Source organism: Cricetulus griseus, chromosome 7 (genome assembly GCF_003668045.3).
Source record: "Cricetulus griseus strain 17A/GY chromosome 7, alternate assembly CriGri-PICRH-1.0, whole genome shotgun sequence".
Classification (NCBI taxonomy): domain Eukaryota; kingdom Metazoa; phylum Chordata; class Mammalia; order Rodentia; family Cricetidae; genus Cricetulus; species Cricetulus griseus.
Genome location: NC_048600.1, coordinates 119,493,044 through 119,517,430, shown reverse-complemented (window position 1 = coordinate 119,517,430; position 24,387 = coordinate 119,493,044). Strand labels below are relative to the sequence as shown.

Genomic DNA, 24,387 nt, shown 5'->3' with positions numbered 1-24,387 from the left:
TGGAGAAGGGAGTGCTAGAGAGCCTGAGTCACGGAGAAGGGAGTGCTAGAGAGCCTGAGTCATGGAGAAGGGAGTGCTGAGTCATGGAGAAGGGAGTGCTAGAGAGCCTGAGTCATGGAGAAGGGAGTGCTGAGTCATGGAGAAGGGAGTGCTAGAGAGCCTGAGTCACGGAGAAGGGAGTGCTAGAGAGCCTGAGTCATGGAGAAGGGAGTGCTGAGTCATGGAGAAGGGAGTGCTAGAGAGCCTGAGTCACGGAGAAGGGAGTGCTAGAGAGCCTGAGTCATGGAGAAGGGAGTGCTGAGTCATGGAGAAGGGAGTGCTAGAGAGCCTGAGTTATGGAGAAGGGAGTGCTAGAGAGCCTGAGTCATGGAGAAGGGAGTGCTAGAGAGCCTGAGTCACGGAGAAGGGAGTGCTGAGTCATGGAGAAGGGAGTGCTAGAGAGCCTGAGTTATGGAGAAGGGAGTGCTAGAGAGCCTGAGTTATGGAGAAGGGAGTGCTAGAGAGCCTGAGTCATGGAGAAGGGAGTGCTGAGTCATGGAGAAGGGAGTGCTAGAGAGCCTGAGTCATGGAGAAGGGAGTGCTGAGTCATGGAGAAGGGAGTGCTGAGTCATGGAGAAGGGAATGCTGAGTCATGGAGAAGGCCGCCATATTTTCAGATCCTTGGCGTCTGCCCCAGCACCGAATTCCCTCCTTAATAATGTTTCTTCATTTCTTTTTGTTTGTTTGTTTGTTTGTTTTAGAGACAGGGTTTCACTGTGGCTTTGGAGCCTATTCTGGAACTCCCTCTGTAGACCAAGCTGGCCTTGAACTCACAAAGATCCGCCTACCTCTGCCTCCGAGTGCTGGGATTAAAGGCATGCACCACCAACGCCTGGCTGTATCTTCATTTCTTAAGGAAGAATGATGAACATTAATTCCAACAGCCTTGCAAACCTCCCTGCAACAAATCATCACCAGCTCAGAGGCTTCAAATGGTACACATCTTAGTCTACAACTGCTGAGCCTGACAGAGAACCCGTGTTCCCTCCCCAGGACAGACATGACAGAAGGAGAGGGGACAAAATGTCCTCTGACCTCCACATGAGTGCGCGCGCATGCGCACAAAAACACACACACACACACACACACACACACACACACACACACACACACACACAAAATGAATAAATAGGAGAAAGTACCAGTTTGTCAGGATAGGCCATGCCTTGGAGGCAAGGGCCCCCCTTTCTAATTTATTTATTTTTATTTTACATGTATTGGTATTTTGCTGTGGGTGTCAGGCCCCCTGCAACTGGAGTTAAAGACAGTTGTGAGCTGCCATGTTGCTGCTGGTAATTGAACCCAGGTCCTTTGGAAGAGTAATCAGTGCTCCTAACACTGGGCCATCTCTCCAGCCCTCTGGGGTCCATTTCTAGGGTTTCTTTTTCTTTAGTTTTCTCCTGATTATTCCTTGGTCTGTTGCAGAAGTGTCGGCTTCTCAGAGGATTTCAATGAGTATATATTGCAGTCACTGCGCAGGCAGGGTGATGGACATGAATACACAGCAGCCTTTGCAGACACCGGACACTGCCCATGCCTCCGCCTTGCCACCAGGCCCTTCTGGGGCTGCACAGTCTAAGCACACTGTGATCACATCAGACTTGCTTAAACATTCACTGGCAGAATATTGTCCCTAAGGGAGCCTGGTGACAAGGTCAGTTTTCAAATCTAAAGACCCACTTCACACTCTATCCAGAGGTCAATGCAAGACTCCACCATCTTGAGGTCTGCTGGTGGCCTTGAAAGGAAATGAGCAGGGAAGGCAATCTTCATTGCATTCCAGCTCCTGAGGCGGAAGGTTTTCTGTTTTTGTAAGCCTGGCTATAATTGAGTTTTAGCAGTGGAGGGCACGAGGCTTGGCATTTTTTTTATGATGCTAGATTGTGGGATGGATAAGGAGGCCTTTCATTTCTCATTGCAGCTGGTCACATGTTGCTGGTTCAGAACTGAGCTCTTGGCTCATGGGGAAGCATCGTGATGGAGCACAGAGGGTAGCCACTGTGGCCAAGACAAAGCAAGACAAAAGAGCTGTTTGCTGCTGTGGGAAGGGTGTCCAGACCTGAGTGTCTGGAAGGTTGCATCTAACCCTCAGTGCTGGGGCAGACCACACCATGTTCCCAGTGTCAGCTGGGTGCACTTTCCTTCTGGCCTTGCTGTCCTGAAAGTCTGATTAGATGTGGGAAGTCACCTCTGTTGACCCTGGAGCCACCGTAAGAAGGACAAGAGGAGGTGACTTGGAAGAGACCTGATTAGATGTCTGGAACCCAAACCATGGGCTGGTTCTAGCATACTCAGTTTACCAATGATTTGGCTCCTTAGAAGCAGCCTTTGCTCACTTAGTCTCATAATGAGCCTAAGGAAATGGGAACCCCTAGACATGGGCTCTAGTGAAGGAAACAGATTGATCCTGGCAAACTGGCACTTTGATTCTACCACCCCTGAGCAGATGCCTAAGTCCATCTCCTCATCATAACAAACAGAACCAGAGGTGTCCTTGTATTTGGACAGTGGCAGTGTGCCCTAGCCTCTGCTGGCTCGCTTTAGTGAGACTAAGAAGCGGAGCCAGGCTCGGTCAGTATGGACTTGACACTGTTTACAATGAGCCCCTGAAGCTCTGAGGCTTGGCCAGACTGTCTGCCCCATCTGGTGGCCTGGCATCCAGTTCTCTGTGGGGCCTATTTCAGGCCTTCTTGACTGATAGGGACTTGGGGACAGATTGATCAAAGATTATCAGAAATCCTTTTCAACTGGCAGGTCATAGACTCCTGACTGAAAGTTGGCCCTGGTGGCCCCTATACAAAACATAGAGCAGGTGCCTGCTTTGTCCCTCAGGTCTGGCCTGGTTGCTGAGGTTGCAGACTCCACTGATGTTTTACCTGTGTCCTTGGGCTGTGCCTAGCCTGGCCTTCTGTTTTATCTCTTCACTTCTGTCCAGGAGACCAATTTACACTATGCAGCCTCAAATTGCATGCTTTGTCCTCAACACGTACCCATAGTCTCTTCACTTAACAGCTACTGTTCCTATGAGGAAATCTCAGAAAAGCACAGCCTTGTTTACCGCTGGTGTTATCAAAATAACTTACTGAGAATTAGCCAGTACCAAACTTTCTTTTAAAATTACCTCTCAGTTTTCCTCCAAAATTACCCCTGTGAGGGGCAGGAGAGTCAGCTCAGTAGTTAAGAGTACAGCCTGTTCTTGCAGAGGACCCTAGTTCAGTTCCCAGCACCCACACCATCAGATGACTCACAAATGTCTGTAACTCCAACTCCAGGGGATCTGGTGCCTCTGGCTTTCTTGGGCACCCATATGGACACATACATACCATGTGTGCATATAACCATACACATGCGTGTAAATTAAAAGAAGTCTAGAAAGAATTATTCTTATAAAACTAAGTGGCAGTTGGATGAAGCTGAGCTGTTTCTCTTTTTTTGTTTGTTTTTGTTGTTGTTTTCTTTCAGAGCTGAGGACCAAACCCAGGACCTGGCACTTGCTAGGCAAATACCCTACCACTGAATAAATCCCCAACCCCTCTCATTGTTTCTATTGCTGCTTTGTCTTGTTTGTTTGTTTGTTTGTTTTGGGTTTTTTTGTTTTTTTTCTTTATATGATCAGCAGACCTATTGACATAAAGATAGCAGGGAAGAGCTAGGCCTGCCTTGAGTCCTAATGCTCAGGAGGCAGATGGAGGCATAGTTCTATGAATTCAAGGCCAGTGTGGCCCACATTATGAGTTCCAGGCTAGCTAGGGCTACAGTAGGGAGACTCTGTCTACAACAAACATAACAAAACAGAGAAGTATTATCCTGAGGCTGAGTTTCTGCGTTGTTGTCCATTGCTGGATGTAGATTGTAATGTTTGGTTGATGGAGTACATTCTCTCTTCCTGCAGTCAATCCCAGAGGAGAGCCTGCAGGTCTCAGAAGAACGTGAACAAACTCTGTTGCAAAGACTTTAGGAGAGTAGTTTCTCTCAGGGATTTGATGGTGAAAATGTCGTGTTCATGTGGTGTCTGGGTCCCGGCTCTGATCCTCTTGCCATGTTAGCCAATCCCCTCCCTCTGGTGATCTAGGAGTGCCTTTTCCCACACCCGCCACACCAGGCTCCATCTGTTCTCTTGTTGGTAGTATCAGTTGCTGGCACTTTGGACAGCAGAGTTTGGCAGAAGACCAAGCAATCTGGTTCTGATGGCCTGTGGTAAGCTTTTTAATCCCTGTGTATAGTCAGTCACCTATGAGCATAAACAAATTGGAAAATGCCCTAGGTCCCCATTTTGCAGGTAATACTGAGACTGAGAAGTTGTAGCTTGTTGGAGTTGTGGCATGCTCAAGCTTTAGAGTTTCCTGGGAAAGGAATAAGGATGAGAAGCCTGGTGCCCTGTGCCAGGCAGATGCTCTTTCCATTCACCCATGATGCCTCTCTTGTACCTGGGGACACCTCCCCCAACTACCTCCTTGTGTTTTCCTGCAGGCAGAGAACAGACCTAGGGTCATACCATGACCACACTGGTCTTCATGCCTCTCCCTTTCTCTTCCCCTACTCATGCCCATCTTGCTTCTACTGCTTACCCAGTACAGGAGACAGAACAGGAGTTCCATGTCTCACCCTGGCCTGTGTTTGAAGAACTGATGTCTGCCCCATATCCTAGCTCTTCTTTCTGGTGGCTTCTCTGTCCAGCCTGTCATAGTGCCCTGTGCCCAGCAAGTTGGCTGTAATTAGCCAGGTGTGGGGCCTCACCACTGTCTCCAGCATTTAAGAGTTAAGAGGCGGGCTGGAGGGCCATGCATTTGAGGCCAGTTTGAGCTACATAGTCAGCTGCCCCTTGAAAGCATGGTGATAGAAGATGTCATGAACTAGATGTCACAGGTGGGCAACTCTTCAGGTGGCTGCCTTCCCTCCCCCTAGCTATTAAGCTCCAGAAGGGCAAACATGCCTCCTCATAGTCCCCAGCAGCATTTTGCTTACTGGTGGGGGACCACTCTGCTTTCTTCCACTTGAGTAGATGCTTGTTTTGCCCGAGGCCTCGTCATAGCTGCCTAAATGCCCTGGCCGTATGGCACTGGTCATGTCAGAACAGCAGATCATGGCAGTCGGTTTCTAAATCTCTCCACTTGGATGTTTTGCCACTTACTGCAGTGGCAAGACAGTGCGGGTGCAGTGGGATACCCGAGGTACATCGTTAGGTCTGCTGTGAAACTACAGTGGAAGCAGTAACCCTCCTGGGCCAGCTTTTCACAGGCAGAACACCACTGGCGAAATTTGTGTTCCAAGAGCCTTCAACCCACCAGGGTGCTTCATTTTAGCTTCACAGTAGAGAACTGGCTGATAGCAATGAGCCAGTTAAAAGGGAGGGAGTGGCTATTCAGCAGTTGTGAGGGAGACAGATTGTTTGGCATTTATAACGCTGGTGTATGGTTTGCTCATAAAAGAGAATGCCTAGCTGGAATTTATCTAGTGAAAATTAAACCATTAAACCTTCCAAAGCAAGAAACTATGGCCATCTGCCATGTAAAATCATAGTCACCTCTAAGCTGAGCTTCCTCTGGGCTTGGATCTGCACGTGGTGCTGTCGCCTGTGGAGAAGCCACTCTCTGACTTTTGCTTTTGTTTCTTGTGTTTCACAGAGCCTGAGCCCTTGTAAAGCCGGCAATGACAAGTCTGAATGGTCGCCATGCCGAGAAAACCATTGACATGCCAAAACCGTCAGCCCCCAAAGTGCACGTGCAGAGGTCTGTGTCCCGAGATACCATCGCCATTCACTTCTCGGCATCCGGGGAGGAGGAGGAGGAAGAGGAGGAGGAGTTCAGGGGTTACCTGGAGGAGGGGCTAAATGACCAAAGCATTGTAACAGGGCTTGAAGCCAAGGAGGACCTGTATCTTGAAACCCAGGGTGGCCATGACCCTGGGGGCCCTGCTGCTGCGACCATCCCAGCAGATGGACTGTCCGTATCTGAGACCCCTGCCATTTTGCCCGTCTCCGAGAACACTGTAAAGCTGCTGGAGTCCCCTGCTCCAGCCATACAAGTATTAAGTACAGTGCCACTGGCTCTCTCCCCAGGGTCATCTTCATCTGGGCCCTTAGCTAGCTCTCCCAGTGTGTCGTCCCTTTCTGAGCAGAAAACCACTTCTTCATCCCCATTGTCTTCTCCTTCCAAGTCCCCTGTCCTTTCAGCCAGTGCCTCATCCTCTGCCCTTTCCAGTGCAAAGCCCTTCATGAGCCTGGTGAAGTCCCTGTCTACCGAGGTGGAGCCAAAAGAGTCCCCCCACCCCCCACGGCACAGGCACTTGATGAAGACTCTGGTCAAGTCCCTGTCCACAGACACGTCCCGTCAGGAGTCGGATACCGTGTCCTATAAGCCCCCTGACTCCAAGCTCAATCTGCACCTGTTCAAACAGTTCACGCAGCCACGAAACACAGGGGGAGACTCCAAGACTGCGCCTTCTTCCCCGCTGACTTCTCCTTCTGACACTCGCTCATTTTTTAAAGTGCCCGAAATGGAGGCGAAAATCGAAGACACTAAACGACGCCTTTCCGAAGTCATCTATGAGCCCTTCCAGCTCCTCAGCAAAATCATTGGGGAGGAAAGTGGCAGCCACAGGCCCAAAGCCTTATCTTCAAGTGCTTCAGAACTCTCCAACCTGTCCAGCTTGAACGGGCACTTGGAAAGCAATAACAACTACAGCATCAAGGAGGAAGAGGGTGACTCTGAGGGGGATGGCTACGGCAGTGATTCCAACACCCCCAGGAGTGGCCACCCGAAGCCCACTGAGGAAGCTGTGAAGGAAGTGGAGCCCAAGGGCTCCCAGGGGAGCAATCTGAAGGATTTAGGGGTAAAGACAAGTACTCTCGTTCTTGAGAGATGTTCCCTGTCTGCCTTAGTGAGCAAAGAGGACGAAGAGTTCTGTGAACTGTACACTGAGGACTTTGAGCTGGAGGCTGAGGGTGAGGGGAGACTTGATAAGCCCCTGGATGGCCCCCTCAAGCCAGAGGTGCTTGCTGACGATGGCATGGTTCTGGACAGCGAGGGAGACGACAGGGACTCGGCCACCCAGCACCAGGAGTTACCAGTGAAGACACTGGGGTTCTTTGTAATGTGTGTCTATGCGTACCTCATCCTCCCCCTTCCCCACTACGTGAGCGGGCTCTTCCTGGGCATTGGCCTTGGGTTCATGACTGCTGTTTGCATGATCTGGTTTTTTACACCACCAAGTGCTCATAAATACCACAAATCACATAAAACTCTTCGACACTGGTACACAAGATCCCTGGACATCAAAGAGCCTGAAATACTGAAGGTAAGCCTCCCTCCAGCCACTGACAAGCACTTTTACCAAAAGGTGTTTGCATCAGGGGTGCGTTTAAGACTCTGGAGTCTCTCTGTTCTCCAGGAAACCACACTGCTGCCCTGGAAACCCTGTAGATCATGTTTACCTGTTTACCGGATAGCTTTTCAAAGTTCTCCATGGCCCCAGAAAGTGACACTGCTATCTAGTTCCTACTTAGGTCTACCCTTCAGTTAGCCAGGTATTTGCTACGTTTTGAGGATCTGTCCTGGCTGAATGTTAGGATTCTATATTCTTATTTTTCAGACAGTCTCACTCTGTAGCTCTGACAGTCCTGGAATTTATTGTGTAGACCAGGCTGGCCTCGAACTCATAGAGTTCCTCCTGTCCCTGCCTCCGAAAGAAAGAGAGCAGTTAATGTCAGTTGATGACACTTGCTGCTAACTTGTTTCTATGCACAGTGAAACATGGGTTGAGAAAAGATGTCAGCTTTCTGTGCATGCTGTGTGTCAAACTTTGGGCCTCTGGGGGGGTGGTTTTTTTATAGGATGATCTTTTGGGATTCAGGAGTTCTATTTATTTCTGTGTATTTATATTTTCTGGCTGTTACGTGTGCTATATAAGATTCATAGCTTACAACTCCAGTTGTTGCCTGGCATGGTGGTGGCACATATCTATAACCTCAGCATTTGGAAGACAGAGGCAGGAGGATCTCTGTAAGTTTGAGGTCAATCTTGTCTATATAGTGAATTCCAGGCCATAACTATATGGTGAGACACTGTCTTAAAACAACAGAACAACAACAACAACAAAAAAAAAAACCAGTTGGTGCTGGAGAGATGTGGTTGAGGGAAGGAGCTGCTCCTACAGAATTATGTTTCGGTTCCAGCCAGATCACAGCTGCCTTTAACGTCAGCTCCACGGCATCCAAGGCTTTAGGCCTCGGAAGACATCTGCACACACACACACACACACACACACACACACACACACACACACACACACACACACACACACACACGTGTACATGCCCATCTACACACACATACTATGGAAAAATTAAAATCTAAAGCCAAGTATAACATTTATGTAGTTTCTGAGTTATTTATACACATACTTACATAGGGTGTAGAATCAGGAATGTTTAAAGGTCACTGCTATATAAAAGTTGTCAATGTCAACCACACTGGTCCCCTGTTGGCATTAGATACTTCCAGTTTTACACAGGGACTCTCCTTGTCCCAAGTTTTTGAGCCCAGTGCGACACCCCACCCCCACCCCACCCCGCTTCCCATGGCATGACTCTACAGAAAGTTCATTGCCAGACTTTTCCTGAGAATCCCTCTGCCCTTACAAGTGTTCAAGACAAATTCTGTTTTTTGGAGCAGTTTTGAACCTTATTGATCATAACCTTTAGCTCTTCAAGTTACAACTTTGTTTGGTCTCTATTAAATTTTACCTAGACTTTTCTTCCCTTAATACACTATAGATAACAACATGATCTCTCTTTATTGTAAAACAAAAACCAAAACAGAACACCTAGGGTAGGATGGGGGTACTCTTCCCAAGATTCTATTTGTTGTTTTCTGGTTTCTTTACCTTTCATCCTATCCAAAAGAAAGACACAGGGAACTGAAAAAAAAAAATTCCTTATCAAACCCGTATTGATTTGATGTATTATCCTAGCCTTTTTTTAAGTTCTGAAGTTTGTGTCTGTCCCACACATGCACAGACTCGCCCCCTCTTCTGTTTGATTGATGTGATCATGTATCTACAGCCTGACCTCTTTTCTTTCTTCCATGTGGTAGTTTGTTATGAGACAGCTTCTTTTTATAAAAGGAAGCTGGTGTTGGCTCTTGAGGATGTGACACCCTTAGCTTAGCTTGAATACATGGAGTGGAGCAAAATGACTCATGCAAGGTGGCTCCACTCTTTTGGAAGGGTGATGTTATGACTACTTGATTTACACACGCTCTAAGTGACTTAGTGCTAATTTTAGCAAAGAAAAATGGTGCTTATGTTAGTCCCAGAGCTACTGACTGGCTGCAGCATTTGATTGCAACCATTTGAGCATTCATTTGTCCTAGGAAAATATGCATTTTAATATAGTCAGTCTCTAGTGTTGATTCAGTCACGGCTGTGGGTTGACAGTTTACCACCTCCCCATAGGGTGATACTGCAGTGGTATTTTACCATTACTACAGTGAGCGCAACGGTGAAGGCAGGATGCTAGGCGAGGGTCTGTTGTCTCATTCACACTGTGTCATGGCCCTGTTCAGTTCTGGTGTGTGCTCATGAAGCAATGGAGGCACAGAGAGGTTGTCTGCAGCCATGCAGTCTAAGTGTATGTTTCAGTCTATTTCCTATTGCTAATTACATAACACCCAAGCTGGGTGAGTTAGAAAAGGGGGCCAGGCTTGGTGGTACCACCTTTCAGCATTTGGGAAGCAAAAGCAGGATGCTTTGACGTTTGAGGGAAGAAAAGCTGTTACTTTGGTTATATCCATGGTTCTAGCCCCGAGTTGTGGGGCTTGACTGGGAAAGGCCTCCTTCCTGGCAGAGCGCTGTGGCACATGGGGCATCATTGCTGGGTGACGGGGAACATTGAGCCTTCCCTGTCTTCCTTCAGAGCCACCAGATTTCAGTCCTGGGCTTCCACCTGGTGGCTTTATCTAATCTCAGTCACCTTCCAAAGGCCCTGCTCCCCAAACTCAAGGTCAGACCCAGTTCCCACTCTGCTGATGTCACAAAGGCTATGGAAGACTCCAGGGCCAGATCGTGCTTATTGCACTGTGCGGGAGTTGAGGCAAATGAGAAGCAGCAGCCAGTGGGAGCAGGACTGCCTAGGGCACCCAGCCCAAGGGACTCAGAAGCATGAAGGCCGCGCCGCAGTCAGCAGACTTGAAACCTGGTAGGCTTGGTAAGGTAGCTTAGGGCAGCCTCTTGTGTGCTGTAGGCTCCAAGAATGTCACAGAGTAGATCCCCTCTTTCTCATATACTTCTGGAGTTGATATTTTGGGTACCCGGCTAGATGCCCTGGCTGGAAGCCCTAGAAAGGAGTGTCAGGACCCCGATGCCCTTACGATGGCTACTGAGTAGTGTTCCTGATCAAATTGGATGGGCATCCTCAGAGCACTTGCTGTCACTTGGCCAGGAGTGTATTTCATCCAGTGCCTCTCTTACAGTCCAACTTTCCCGCTTGTTTATAATGAAAAACTTCCCAAGATTCCAGAAGGTTCATGGATTTATGCTGGAGTGTGACTCAGATGCAGTTTTGAATTATATTTATGAACAAGTTCTTATCTGACATAAATTACCAACTCAAGTGCAGAGGATGTTGGTTCCCAGAGTAAGAACTGTCTAGAGGGTTGACCAAATTACATTTATGTCTTTGCAGAGACTAACAAAAATGAATTTGGAAAAACCTTTGTTTGACAGCATTAGATATAATAAGAGGGACTGGTTGTTTTAATAATAAAGTTCTCTAAACACAAGTTTTGTTTTTGATATATGAAAGTAATTTTGAGCCATGCACAATGGTTCATGCCTGAAATTCCAACATGGCAAGAGGCAGGGAGATCAGGAGTTCAGGGCCAACTTTAACTACTTAGCAAGTTCAAAGCCAGCTTTGGTAACATTAGACCTTGTCTCAAAAACAAAAAATCAAATCACATCAGCAAACATCAAGAATAATTTTGGAGCCAGACATGGTGACTTCAGCACTGAGGGAAGAATATCTTGAGCTGGAAGCCAAGGTGGTCGAAAAAACCAAAAAGCTGAGACTGGAGGGATTGATTGCTCAGTGGTTAAGAGCTCTTGCTGCTCTTCCAGAGGACCTGAGTTCAGTTCCCAGCTCCACATTGGACTTCCAACAATCACCTGTAACTCCTGGCCCATGCTTCCCGAGGGAAGAAAAGAAATCTTAAAAAATCAGTAACAAGGATTTGGGGGCTTAGTTCAGTGGTAGAGTTCTTGCTGGTCCTGGGGTCAGTCCTCACCTCCAAGGGTGGGGTGGGGTGGGGAGGAAGCTGGAGGTGTAGCAGTGGTAGAACACTTGCCTAGCCTTGTCCAGTCCCTAGCCTGCTTCCCCTCCCAAATTAACTTTGTAGGGAAGAAAGCAGAGAAGCAACTCTAACTTGTAACTTCAAAGTTCATGATTTTTTTTTTAAATTGTAAGAAATTAGAGTAAGCAAACCATTAGGAGAGAGTGGCCTGGTCTCATGCAGCGGTGGGGCTCGCAGCGCTTTCTGTCGGTGAGTAGGTGGAGGAACTGTAGAGGCATTTTATGCTCTGCTCCTGTAATGGATCACTTGAGGGTTTTTTTTTGGGGGGGGGAGGGGGGGTTTCCCTGAGACAGGGTTTCCCTGTGGCTTTGGAGGCTGTCCTGGAACTAGCTCTTGTAGACCAGGCTGGTCTCGAACTCATCCCGAGTGCTGGGATTAAAGGCGTGCGCCACCAATGCCCGGCTGGGTCACTTGAGTTTTTCTGTGGACTTTTATAAACATAGCTATTTCCTAGTGCACCTTGTTCAGGCTCTGAAGAGATGGCTAAGGGGTTAAAAAGCCCTACTGCTTTTGTGAAAGACCTGAGTTCCAGCCTAGCTTCTGTGTTGTTGGGTGACTCACAGCAGCCTGTAACTCCAGCTCCAGGGAATCTGATGCCCTCTTCTGACCGCCACAAGCACCTGCACTCCAGTGCAAATACCTCCCAACGTACACATGGTTTAAAAATAACTCAGTGAGGGGCTTCAATGCAGGTGCCTCCCATGCAAACGTGCGCCTTGTGTTTTAAGATGGGTTAAGGGCAACTGAGTGGAGTATTCAGAATTGGAATCCAGGCCAGTGTTCTTAGCTCATCGCTTTGTTTCTCAGCTTCTTCTCCCAGGACTATATAATGGGTTGCTGATGATATTATCAAGAAGAAAATAATAGTTTTTTTTGTTTTTATCTGTACTTTTGCTCTTTCTAGGTAAAGCAGTGACTAAGCTTTGTGATCGTTGACACAGATGATCATGTATTGACCTTTGACCATAAACATCAGAGCTTTTCTATTTGACTTTGAAATACATGTTTATATCCATTATTATTACTATCACTAAGCTTCACTCTGAGAATATATATAGTGCCTTAGGTTGTCAGCTAAAGGCAGTGTGAGGAGGGGCTGGGAGATAGCTCAGTCCCTAAAGCACTTACCGCACAAGCCTGATGACCTCAGGTCCAAAGAACAGAAAAAGGTGCAAGGAAGGAATCCACTCCAGAGTGTCCTCTGAAATGCACACACTGAAAAATAAAACAAAACGTTTAAAAAGATAGAGTGACAATATAGTAAAAATTGGCAAAAAACTGCAAAATTTGTCCTCTTGTGCTCTGCTTCTCTTGTTTATTGTGTGTCATTTGTACGTGAAGGTAAACATTGTGGGTACACACTCAGAAATTGCTTCACTAATGGGACGGGCTATCTGGGAAGCCAGAGGCTACTGTCTTATTTGTTTGCTGATCTATTATTTACAAGTCCTTGCTGAAATTATATGATATGATGTCTATTATGTATGAATATAAATAGGACCTTGGTTATCTCAGTGGTTCATCTGAGATCATTTAATTTGTCTGCCTAATCTGTGTGCTTCTTATCTCTGCTCTATTATATTCAGCCAGTGTACTATAATTTAAAATGTATTGCAATTAAAAACTCACCTGAGCTTAGGAGATATTCCTGTGACCGATAGAAAGACTCAGATAAAGGCTATGTCCCACAGTTTGTGGTTCAGCTGTGATGCCAATGATTCCAGTAGTGGGCTGTGAAGGTGACCTTGAAGCAGTCGGTTGGAGGATGTGGACAGTATTGATGCTGGCATTTCCCTCTGCTAATGGACTCCCCCTCCTCTTTCTCTGTAGTGTCTTTGAGTAGCGTGTATTTTAAATATTGGCTGTCTGCTTGAGGCTGTCATTCATCATATGAATTTTGTGTGTCTGCAGGTTAACTTTATCTTTTCTGGGTAAAATTAGAATTGTACCAAAGTTGTAAAGTGTGTATTGGGCTCTTTCTTCCCTATTCTCCAACCCTAGGATCTTTGATGCTGTTTTTAACAGGTGACTGGTTCCCAAACATCAGTGTATCAAAAGGGGGACAACCCCAGTTAGTGCAGAGTCCTGCTTGTGTTTGACAGAGGAAGTTCCGTCACCTGTTCATGCATTGTGGAGGTGAGTGTCAGCAGTGGTGGCCTCAGGTCCTGGCTTCAGTCTTCTTTCTCTAAGGCCTCTCTTTTGATGGATGAAGGGTGAGCAGGGATTTGAGTGACAGGCTAATCCTCGTGCCAGTGCAACCACAGGATTAAAAACACACTGTCGAGTTACTGAGCCCTGGCACCACACAGAGGACTCTCATTGCTTCCCGGGGCCAGAGGATCAACGCTGTCCTCTGGTCAGCTCAGCGTCAAGCAACCACAGGAGCTCTAGCCTTGAACTCCTCCCTGGCACCATAGTAGCTCCTCCAGACTTTATTATTTTGCAAAAGGTTAATTGTAGCTTTTAATCTTTCCCAGGATTAAATGGGTCCCTTTATAGATTGTGGTTTACACTGCCAGCCAAACGTGGCTTCCGAGTCCAGCAGAGAATTGAAGAGAAACCCCTGACCTTTTCTAAATGCTGTCACAGGACCAGACTGCAGGCCAGACAGCTGCAGCCTGCTGACTGGGTCGTTGTTCCAGCGGCATGCGCTGGCTCCATTAGAAGGGTCCAGAAAGAAACGAGGCTTGTCTGACATCTCAGCAGTGAGTGGAGAGATGGCAGCTCTGAGTGAGGTAAAGCTGTAAGTCCCAGCTCTTCATGCCCCTCCCATGCCACACATAACCAAAGAAGCTGGAGAAATACCTCACTTGGTAATTTAGCTTAGGAATGTTAGAACAGGTGAGCAGGGGTCAGTGGATTTGTGTGGGGTTTGGGGGTTCCTGTGCGGCTCTCAAGGTTGTATATCTGACTGTTCCAGTCTACAAATTTCGAGTACAGCCTAATCCTGGGAGTTAGTCAAGTCCCGGGAGCATTTTGGCTGGCTGATGATAGGAAAAGGTGATTAGGTTTGTGTTAGGAAATTGCGTTTTGCAAAGGAGATCTGGTTTGAAGTGTTGGGGTATCTTAGGGGCAGACTCTGGGGGGCGTGTGTCAGAGCAGAGTTGAGTCTGGTGGCATCTTGACCTGAGCAAGGCCGGTACACCCCCAGATTGCTTGTCTGCTGTGGATTCTCAGCAGTTCCTCTCTCTGGCTCCTTATTTTCTTTTCTTTTTGGTTTTTCAAGACAGGGTTTCTCTGTGGCTTTGGAGGCTGTCCTGGAACTAGCTCTTGTAGACCAGGCTGGTCTCGAACTCACAGAGATCCGCCTGCCTCTTCCTCCCGAGTGCTGGGATTAAAGGCGTGCGACACCAACGCCCAGCCTGGCTCCTTATTTTCTTATTCCATGGAGCCTTATGCAGGTCCACTGTGTCACTCATCCCTGTCCCCTCCACCCCACCCCCCCAAGCCTTGAGGACAGGAATGCAGAGGACACAGTACTTTAGGGCTGGCATGGGAGGGGAGACTCCAGCCCTTCTACTTGTGAGTTCCGAGAATTCCGTTTAATCCTTGTAGCTATTTTTTGAATCGGCTTCGTTCATAGGGTCCGTCAAGAGGCCTTAGCTAGTACTGAGGTATGCCTTGCTCTCCTTGTTCTGTGGAGTTTGCAGCTCAGTTAATTAAAGCAATCAATTAACAGGGCCAGTGAGGACAGAAGAGCATCAGAGAAGGGCAGCTTCCTGGGAAAGATGTCATCTCTGCTGTGACCTGAAGGGTGACAAGGCACTGCCCAGACTGTCAGGCCATGCCATGGGGCCATGATGGGAGGCCACACTTCAGTCAGACAGACCTGGGGCCAGGTCCCAGCTGTCCCTGTCTCCATCAAGAGGCAGGTCATTTACCATTGTGGGCTTTCTTGCTTTTGTGGTTGTAGGGAATTGGCAAAGGGCAACACATGCACAAGAGACACGTGGGGTGTCTGGGATACCTAGATACCAGGTGCTACTGTGAATGTTTATTGGTGTTTTCAAAACTGTGCTTGAGGCTTGTTCTTTTTTATTGTGTGAATTCTGCTCCCCAAAGCACGGAGAAGTGTTGTGTTTGCATGTAGCATGACTTGGGCTGAGGAAGGGGAAGAGGTAGGCTGAGCCCCCTTACAGGATGGAAGGGCAGGCTCTGAGGACTGCGCAGCAGGTGCTGGAGGCGGGGTTGGAACCTGAGCTGTTCCAGCACTGTGTGGGTGGACAGGGTGTTTATCAGCAGGCTTTCACCAAATCAAATATGAGCATGATAGGGTCTCTAAAGCTAACAAGTGATTATTCACAGTACATGGCAGTCCGAATCCTGATCTTGGGTGGTGTGTGTTTGTGTTTGGCACCATGGACTTTAGCCTCATCTAGATGTGGTGAGCAGAATTAAAGGAACATGACATCTCAAGAAGGAGGAAATCTGAAGATGAAAGAAAAGGAAAAAAAGAAACCACAGCAGCTGGGCATCTGAGGTGGGAGGAGCACTGGCCTGGGTCACACTGGACGGACATTGAAGCAGGTGGGGGGCACCAGGGTTGAGGCATTGCCTGGGCTCTCCTTACCTCGCAGGTAAGGTTTCCATGGTTTTGATCTACATACTGAGGGCCCCAACTCCCTTCCTTCACCCTCCTCTGAATCAGGTTGTCCCAGTATTTGGCGAGCAAAGAGAGTGACCTGTGTCTGTCAGAGCTGTCAGCAGAGGCTAACTGCTTCCTCATGGCTGAACTGCTTCCTGCAGAGTGAAGCCAGAGATGGAGGGGCCTGCTCTTCAGGTTCCTGAGCCTGCTCTGTGACAGACCAGCTCTGGAAGCATGGTGGGGAAGGTTGCTTTTGTTCACCAGTTACAAGAATTGACCTAGGAACAGAATTGATCTGCAGCTGGGTAGCGGGCACAGGCAGCATGACTGACCTATGAACACAGGCAGCGCTGGGCCCAGCCCTCACACCATGGTCTATCATCAGATTTTCCTAACCTGAAAAACAAGGAAATAAGCTAAAAACCTGCTAGAGGTTTCTCCATAGATAAGTTTGTGTTTGAAGAGAGGAATACGTTTGGAGAAAACTCTACTCAATGTCAGCCACTGCCTGTATTTTTAAGAGCACATAGAACTGTTGTCAGTAATCTGAGCACAGCTGTGTGTGGCTCTAATCTCAGAACCTGATCGTGCATGTCTGTAAATGCCCGGTTATTCCCAGCACTAGAGAAGTTGAGATTGGATGATCTTGAGTTCGAGGCCAGCCTGGTATACAGAATAAGAACCCTGTCTCAAGAAACTAAAGAAAGAAGAAGCCTGTCACTGAAATAGAAAGATCCTGGCACATAAAACCTAACAAGTGTTTAAAAACTGGTTATGCTGTTGCTGGTCATGATGACACATGCCTTTGATTCCAGCACTTGGGAGGCAGAAACAGGCAGATGTGTGAGGTTGAGAGCATCCTGGTCTATAGAGCGAGTTCCAGGGCAGCCAGGGTTACACAAATAAACCTTGTCTCAAACCCTCCACCCCCCGAAAAAAATAGAAAAGAAAGAAATTACTTGCCCCCTGCCCTGAGTTTCAAGCTGTGCTAGTGTGTGTCCCAGCATTCAGCTTTACCTGTAACCACTGTCATGGCTAAGCAAGACATTGCTGCTGGAGCTTTAAAAGAGGTCTTGAAGACCACACTCATCCATGATGCCTGAGCACATGGAATTCACAAAGCTGCCACGGCCTTAAACAAACACCAAGCCCAACTTTGTGTTTGCATCTAATGTGATAAACATGTATAGGTGAAGTTGGTAGAAGCCTTTGCACTTAGCACCAAGTCAACCTAGTTAGGATTGGTGACAGCAGGAAACTAGGGGAATGGAGAAGGGAAACCCCAAAAAGTGGTTGGTTGCAGTTGTGTAGTGGCTATGAACTACATTAAAGAATCTCAGGTCAAGGATGTCATCAAAAAGTACTTCAAATGAAAGGGGTGAGACATATTTTGGCTCATTAACAAAGGAGAAATTATAGAGAGAATGTTCTCTGACCATAATGTTAATTTTTTTGGAACATAATGTTAATTATACTGTAAGTCAGTAACAGAAAAGTATCTTAAAAAATTTCCCAAGTGTGCCAGGTGGTGGTAGCGGCGCACGCCTTTAGTCCCAGCACTCGGGACTACACACACACACACACACACACACACACACACACACACACACACGGACGGGATGGAGAAAAGTGGCTGGCAGGAGGGGGTACAGATCCTTGATTTGCACTGTTCCCTGGTTTCTCTCATGTAAAAATTCCCCATGACCAGGTTCAGGCTCCCAGGATGAAGTCACTGAATATGGGGTTGGAAATGTGTAGACACTGGCTCTCAGGAACTGAGGTGATTCAGTTTCAGCAAATAATGACCAGTGTTGTCATTAATCCCAACAATGCAAGATGGATGGAGTCAACATTTAGTCAGCATCCATTAGAACAATGGGTGTAATTGAGCACAATAACAAACTAAAGAAAAAGACGTTTGGCATGGTAGCACATGCCAGTAATGCCAATACTCTAGAGGCAGAAGGAAGAGAATCTCTGCAAGTTTGGCACCAGTCTAACCAGCACAGTGCGACCCCATGTTTTAAAAAGGGGAATGGGGTGGGGAGATAGCTCAGAAAGTAGAATACTTGTAGCGCAAGCATTAGGACCCGTGTTTCTAGCACCATGTAAAACAGTGCTAGACATGGAAGTGCATGTATGTAACTCAGTCCTGGGGCCAGAGACAGGCAGATCCCTGGGCTCTCTGGACAGCTGTTCTAGCTGAACAACAGATTCCAGGCCCAGTGAGAGACCCTACCCTGTCTCCAAAACTAAGGTGAAGTAGCTGAGGAATACCTCCTAATCACACGTGCACACCCACCCACCCCGACACTACCAAGAAAGGAAAAGACAAAACCTTGTAATATTTGGGTTTTTTTTTTTTTGCTGTTTAAGAATTTATTTTAATGGTAAATTAATTTTTATGATGGTAAAATAATTTGATGCCTAATCCTCTATCCCAGAATCCCCGTCCAGCCACCTTTGAAGCAATAAGGTGCATTTTGTGTCCACTGCTGCCACAGGAGCCCTTGAAATTCAGACTCTTATTTGAGGACACAAGACATTTTCATTAGCCTAGAAATTGTTTGTCATTTCTTTACCAATTCAGTATTTTTACACTGTTTTTTTGGGTATTGAGTTCTAAACTGTAGTCTAGATGGACTTTCAACTCAAGCACTTCTCTGGCCTCCAGAGGCCTGAGTGCTGAGATTAGTTGGTTGCAACCTCCATACCTAGGAAACTATACTTGTGTGTGTTGAGGACAATAAAAATGGTCCTTCTGGGAGGAGTAAACCAGTGGCAGAGCACGTGAAACCTTGACATTAAGCCTTGGCCTCAGTCACAAGCGCCCAGATCCCACCTAGTACTCCTCCCACTGATACTCAAGGAAGACAGTTCTTGTCAGGAGTTTGTGGTAAACCATTGCAGCCAGATACATCAGATAGGGGGGAAAGACCTCTAGTCATTGTTCATCAGGGGTCAAGTCTGCTGGGCTATGCTTTCATCATGGTGTCCAAACAGTGTAATTTAAGAACGGTTTACACTTGGTACACTTGTTTCCACCTTAGCTGATGCTCTGACAGCCGATCTGCTTCTGTCCTTCTGTGTTGGGATTGCCTGTCCCCCTCGGGGCATTGCTGGTTCATTTTCAGATGCTAGACTGCCCCCTTCCCATGAGCCCTGCTTGCGAAAACAATGCTTGAGTAAATGCTGCTCATGGTCAGTAACTCAGAGAGGAGAATGAAATCCTCCCAACTCATGCAGAACATGTCCCGTGAGTCATGTGAATCAGTGTAACTGGTTCATAAGTGTTACCCCCCACACACACACACACGTAGATAAGTGTGTTTGGTGCCTTGTACTGGGGCTGCCTTTTCGTGATGGTGTCTCTTATTCTTATTCTAGTAGGCTAATGGGAGAAAGACCCAATTCTCCACTCTTTGGTGGATATTTTTTGATCAAGAATCCGATCCTTTTTCTTTTTTAGTTCCTAACTTTTTCCTAGGTGCTGGTGTAGAATCCAGAACCACGTGCAAGACAAGTGCTCTCCCACTGCCTCCCAGACACTAGGACTCCTTTAAAATCTTTGTATTGACTGCTGGAGCTGGAAACATGGCTTAGTGGTTAAGAGCACTTGTTTTTATGAAGGACCTGGTTGGGTTCCCAGTACCCACATGGGGGTTCACGACCATTTTTGTGCCCCCAGACATGAAAGTGGTGCACATGTTTGCATGCAGGCAAAACATTCACACACAAAAAAATAAATAAGTCTAAAAAAAAAATCTTTGTCAGCAGCCCTAGTATTTAGCTTGATGTGTGTCGGTGCACTCTGTGATGATGGACAGACAGATGGAGGGGGTTCTGGGGTGCCCTGTGTAACAAACACACACATGTAACAAATAGACAAACCAATGAATATAATCTAGAGACAGCACCAGGCTGGGAGCCAGGCATGGTGACCCACACCAGTAATCACAGCCCTCAGATTGTGAAGGTAGGAGGATCACAAGTTCCAGGCTAGCCTGAGCTACATTGTCACAAACAGAAAGCCGCTAGGCCAGATCAGTGCTCATTCCCAAGGGAGATTAGGCAGAGAGCCTTGTTCATGATTTACGTAAAACTTGAATTTCTCATTTTGCTTGGTGACTTTCAGAAAAGAATCATATGTTTAGGATAGTAGATATTACTGTTCTACCTCCCCAAATTTTTGGATATCAAAACCATACCACAGCCGGCCATTGGTGGCGCACGCCTTTAATCCCAGCACTCGGGAGGCAGAGGCAGGCGGATCTCTGTGAATTCGAGACCAGCCTGGTCTACAAGAGCTAGTTCCAGGACAGCCTCCAAAGCCACAGAGAAACCCTGTCTCAAAAAAACAAAAACAAAACAAAACAAAAAAACCATACCAAATTACTCTTCAGCACTTGGCACTGGGAAGTTATCACTGCAAATGGTGAGTTTCAGTCCTGATGTCCAGGACACTCGCTATTTGCACACTGTTCACTTTTACTCATAAAGGTGTTTTTCCAACAGGGATGGATGAATGAGATTTACAACTATGATCCAGAAACTTACCATGCGACTTTGACACACTCAGTCTTTGTCCGGCTGGAGGGTGGAACCTTAAGACTTTCAAAACCCAACAAAAACATATCCAGGAGGGCAAGCTACAATGAAACAAAGCCAGATGTCACCTACATCAGCCAGAAAATCTATGACCTCTCTGACAGCAAGGTGAGTCTGGGTAATTTTGGAATCAGAGCTTGGATGAATGAGAAGCATTTGGAGTCTTCGTTGCTATACCGCACCCAACCCCATGATGTTGCCATTTAAGGAGTGGTGTACTATAGGACAGCATCTCACACAGTAACTATGAATCACTGGGCAGCCTTTGAAATGTGGGCCAACAGCCTGGATTTCTGTGAGCCTCCAACATGGAGCTTGTGTTGCAGCTCCGTGGACCACATCTCCAGGAGCAAGGGCTCTCTGTACTCAGCATTTTGACTTTAAAAGCTGGTTATGGAGCCAGGGATGCATTCCAGATGGTAAAGTGCCTATACATACACAAAGCCGGGAGTTTCATCCCCAGAGCCACATGTTCCAGGCATGCTGGCACAAACCTGTACTCTCAGGGGGCCAAAGCAGGAGGATCCCCATGATGTAGCCTAGGCTACATAGTTTGAGGCCAGGTTGAACTGGACTATGTCATGGAATCCAATCTCAACCTGCTACCACCACACACACCCTAAAAACAAAACAAAACAGAACAAAAAACTGGATTTTTAGTCTAAGAGTGATGTGTTGTGGTGCCATGTATTGATACAGGCTCTGTAAAATGTAAAAATTGTGCACATGCCAGAACATTTGATAAGGTATTTCTTTTTGCTTTTGTTTGTTTGTTTTTGAGACAGGGTTTCTCTGTGTAGCTTTGGAGCCTGTCCTGGCACTCGCTCTGTAGACCAGGCTGGCCTCAAACTCACAGGGATCCACCTGCCTCTGCCTCCCAAGTGCTGGGATTAAAGGTGTGCACCACCACCACTTTGATAAGGTATTTATATTTTTTGTGGAAAATGCACATTTTATTTATTTATTTATTTATTAGTTCAAGTTAGGGAACAAGCTTGTTTCACATGTAAGTCCCTTCTCCCTCTCCCTCCCCTCACCCCATCCCTCCTCCCCCACCCCAACCTACCCCCCACCCCATCCACCCACCACTCCCCAGGCAGGGTAGGGCCCTCAACGGGGGCTCTGCAGTGTCCTCCAAATCTTCCTGTACTGGGCCTGGGCCCTTCCCCATGTGTCCAGGGCCAGAGTGTAACCCTTCACTTGGGATGGGCTCTCAAAGTCCCTTCTTGCACCAGGGAAAAATACTAATCCACTACCAGAGGCTCCCTGGAGTGCAGAGGCCTCCTTATTGACATCCATGTTCAGGGGTCTGGATCAGTCTTGTACTGGCCTCCCGACAGCATCTGGGGTCGATGTGCTCTCCCTTGTTCAGGCCAACTGTTCCTGTGGGTTTCTCCAACCTGGTACAGACCCCTTCACTCTTCATTCCTCCCTCTCTTCAACTAAATTCCAGATTTCAGCTCAGTGTATATCTGTGGATGTCTGTCTCTGCTTCCATCAGCCACTCGATGAGGGCTGTCATTCGTGGGTCGGTCGGTCAAATATACATTTATTATACACAGACATATGTTCTCTGTTCTTCTAGCTAGTGTGAGTGGTCTTTAAGTTCCTCCACAGTAATGGAAGTGTGTAAAGTAGTTTCTATATAGATTTATCCTTAAATTGATTCCCAGCATGGACCTGCACTTCCTGTCTAGACTGAGAGATAACCCCGCCCCCATCTTAAGAGTCACCAAGGGCCATTAACCCAGTTGATAGCCAAGCCTTTTGATAATAATCAGAGTAATGTACTACTCTGCTACTGCTGCCTAAGAATGAAAGATATTTATAGCTCTTGTGTAGTTCTTAAATATATATACTTTGGAATTTTGAGAAATAACAAGTCATTTCTAAAAATTTATTCTGTGTTCTACAGTCAGGTTACAGACAAGTGGTGAGAGTTATATAACGTCCATGGTTTTAGTCAAAGGCTCAGAAAAGCTAACCTTTCTCATACGTATAACACTGATTCAGCACAGGGTGGACAGTGTTTAGTATGTAAATTATCATTTGCCTTTCTCCATAGATTTATCTTGTACCTAAAAGTCTGGCTCGCAAACGAATCTGGAATAAAAAATACCCCATATGCATTGAGCTTGGTCAGCAAGATGACTTTATGTCCAAGGCTCAGACGGATAGGGACACTTGTGAGGAGAAGCCACCTGCTGAGAAAGAGCTGGCAAGTGAAGACCTTAAGAAGCCAACCCAGCCTCAAGAGGGGACGAAATCTAGCCAGAGAGACCTGATATTGTATCTGTTTGGGAGAACCGGCCGAGAGAAAGAGGAGTGGTTTAGGAGGTTCATCCTAGCATCTAAGCTGAAGTCGGACCTCAAGAAGCCGCCTGGGGTTTCTGGAAGCAAATCAGGTAATAGCGTTTATGCCAAGTGTGTATGTGTTTAAAGGGCTTATGGGAAGAGTGAGCAGGAGTGCCAGGAAGGCAGGCGGATGGGCAGCCCACCTTCAGTACATTACTCTCTGCCACCTCAAGCATGTTGTCATGACATATATACCTTTCACAATAACCACTACCGCCCTTTGTACTGAGACATTTTTCCACTGACTGTCCATTTGCGGGTATATGTGGTTAGCCTGTGGTGGCACTCCGGGGCTCTCTTTTCTTAGTACTCTCAGAAAAGCAACTACAGGAGACCCTTGTCAGAAGACAGTGGTAAGAGCAGAGCATGGTGGTACATACCTTTAATCTCAGGACTAGGGAGTCAGACAGGTGGAAGCTAGCCTAGTCTACGTAGTGAATACCAGGCCAGCCAGAGCTACACAGTGAGAGCCCTACCTCTGCCACCCAACTGTTGGGATTAAAGGCATGTGCCGCCAAGCCCAGCTGCATTTGGTTATTTTTAATGACTTGCACTTATGACACAACAGAGTCAAGGGTAAGAGCCAGGAATGCAGAAGGCCTTGGTACCCATCTCACACTGAAATCAAGCAAGCCTTCACTCTCACACTATCAATACCTTGATTTGCCTGAGTTACTTTAAAACACTGAGTTGAGATGGAACTTAAGGCAATGGGGCAATGGGTGACAACTGCTGTATTTCAAAGCCACTGCCCAACTGCCCGACAATTTATATTCTAAAGACTGTCTACTTCGTGCATCAGTGTTACACATATCAGAAAGGTTAGCCTTTCTGAGCCTTTGACTAAAATGATGGAAGTTAATATATGAACAGCCACTGCCCAGCTGGCTTGTTATTAGCTGTGAAGGTGACATGGGTGCTGAATCTCCGTGACCAGGCACCTCTGTAAATACCATGTGACAGAAGTAGTCCTGCTGGCTGACTCAGCCTGTTCTCTCTCTCAGGGATGCTGCCACTTAGAGACATAGGTTTTGCTGGCAGCTCACCGTCAGGTTCTGGCTCAGGAGACCCAAGCAAGGATAGATGGAATTCCTAGTTTCTAGTTCTCAGATCCAGTTTGGTCAGAAGAACAGAACCCGGAGAGAGCTGGGAAGCCATGAGCTCCCTGGCACAATTCCAGCGTGGTGTTACCAAGAGCTAGCCATGAAATCCAGAGTGGTGACAGCCCCAATGCTCTGTCCCACCCAAAGTGAAGAAGCTGCCCCATGGCAGGGGGCAAAAGCTGTGCCATAGTCGGGTTCTCTTCTCCTGTCCTTGAATGGGGGGGAGGGGTGTTCTTGGCTCTGTCTTTTCAAATTACTGTTTTTTGCTTATTAACTAAACTCTAGAGTTTATTTGAATTGCACTTCATTTTCTCCTAAAGTCCTTCTCTTCTTCCAAATTCCAATCTAG

The 24,387-nt window shown here is 47.1% G+C and overlaps 1 protein-coding gene, 1 non-coding gene and 1 pseudogene across 3 annotated transcripts in view; 2 read left to right on the top strand and 1 right to left on the bottom strand.

The window, feature by feature from the left end:
* The window catches only part of Tex2 (testis expressed 2), a 121,103-nt gene that overhangs the window by 59,534 nt on the left and 37,182 nt on the right, over positions 1-24,387 (top strand). For both annotated transcript variants that reach the window (XM_027427809.2, XM_027427808.2), the window contains exons 2-4: positions 5,664-7,335; positions 20,488-20,688; positions 22,646-22,985. In XM_027427809.2, coding sequence (XP_027283610.1) covers positions 5,689-7,335; positions 20,488-20,688; positions 22,646-22,985 — 2,188 coding nt within the window. In that variant the 5' untranslated portion in view covers positions 5,664-5,688. The remainder of the gene's footprint in view (positions 1-5,663; positions 7,336-20,487; positions 20,689-22,645; positions 22,986-24,387) is intronic.
* Positions 15,821-17,576, top strand: LOC113836902 (annotated as a pseudogene).
* Positions 18,884-18,972, bottom strand: LOC113836921. The gene has a single exon (XR_003487432.1). It is a non-coding gene; the product is annotated as a small nucleolar RNA snR60/Z15/Z230/Z193/J17 (small nucleolar RNA).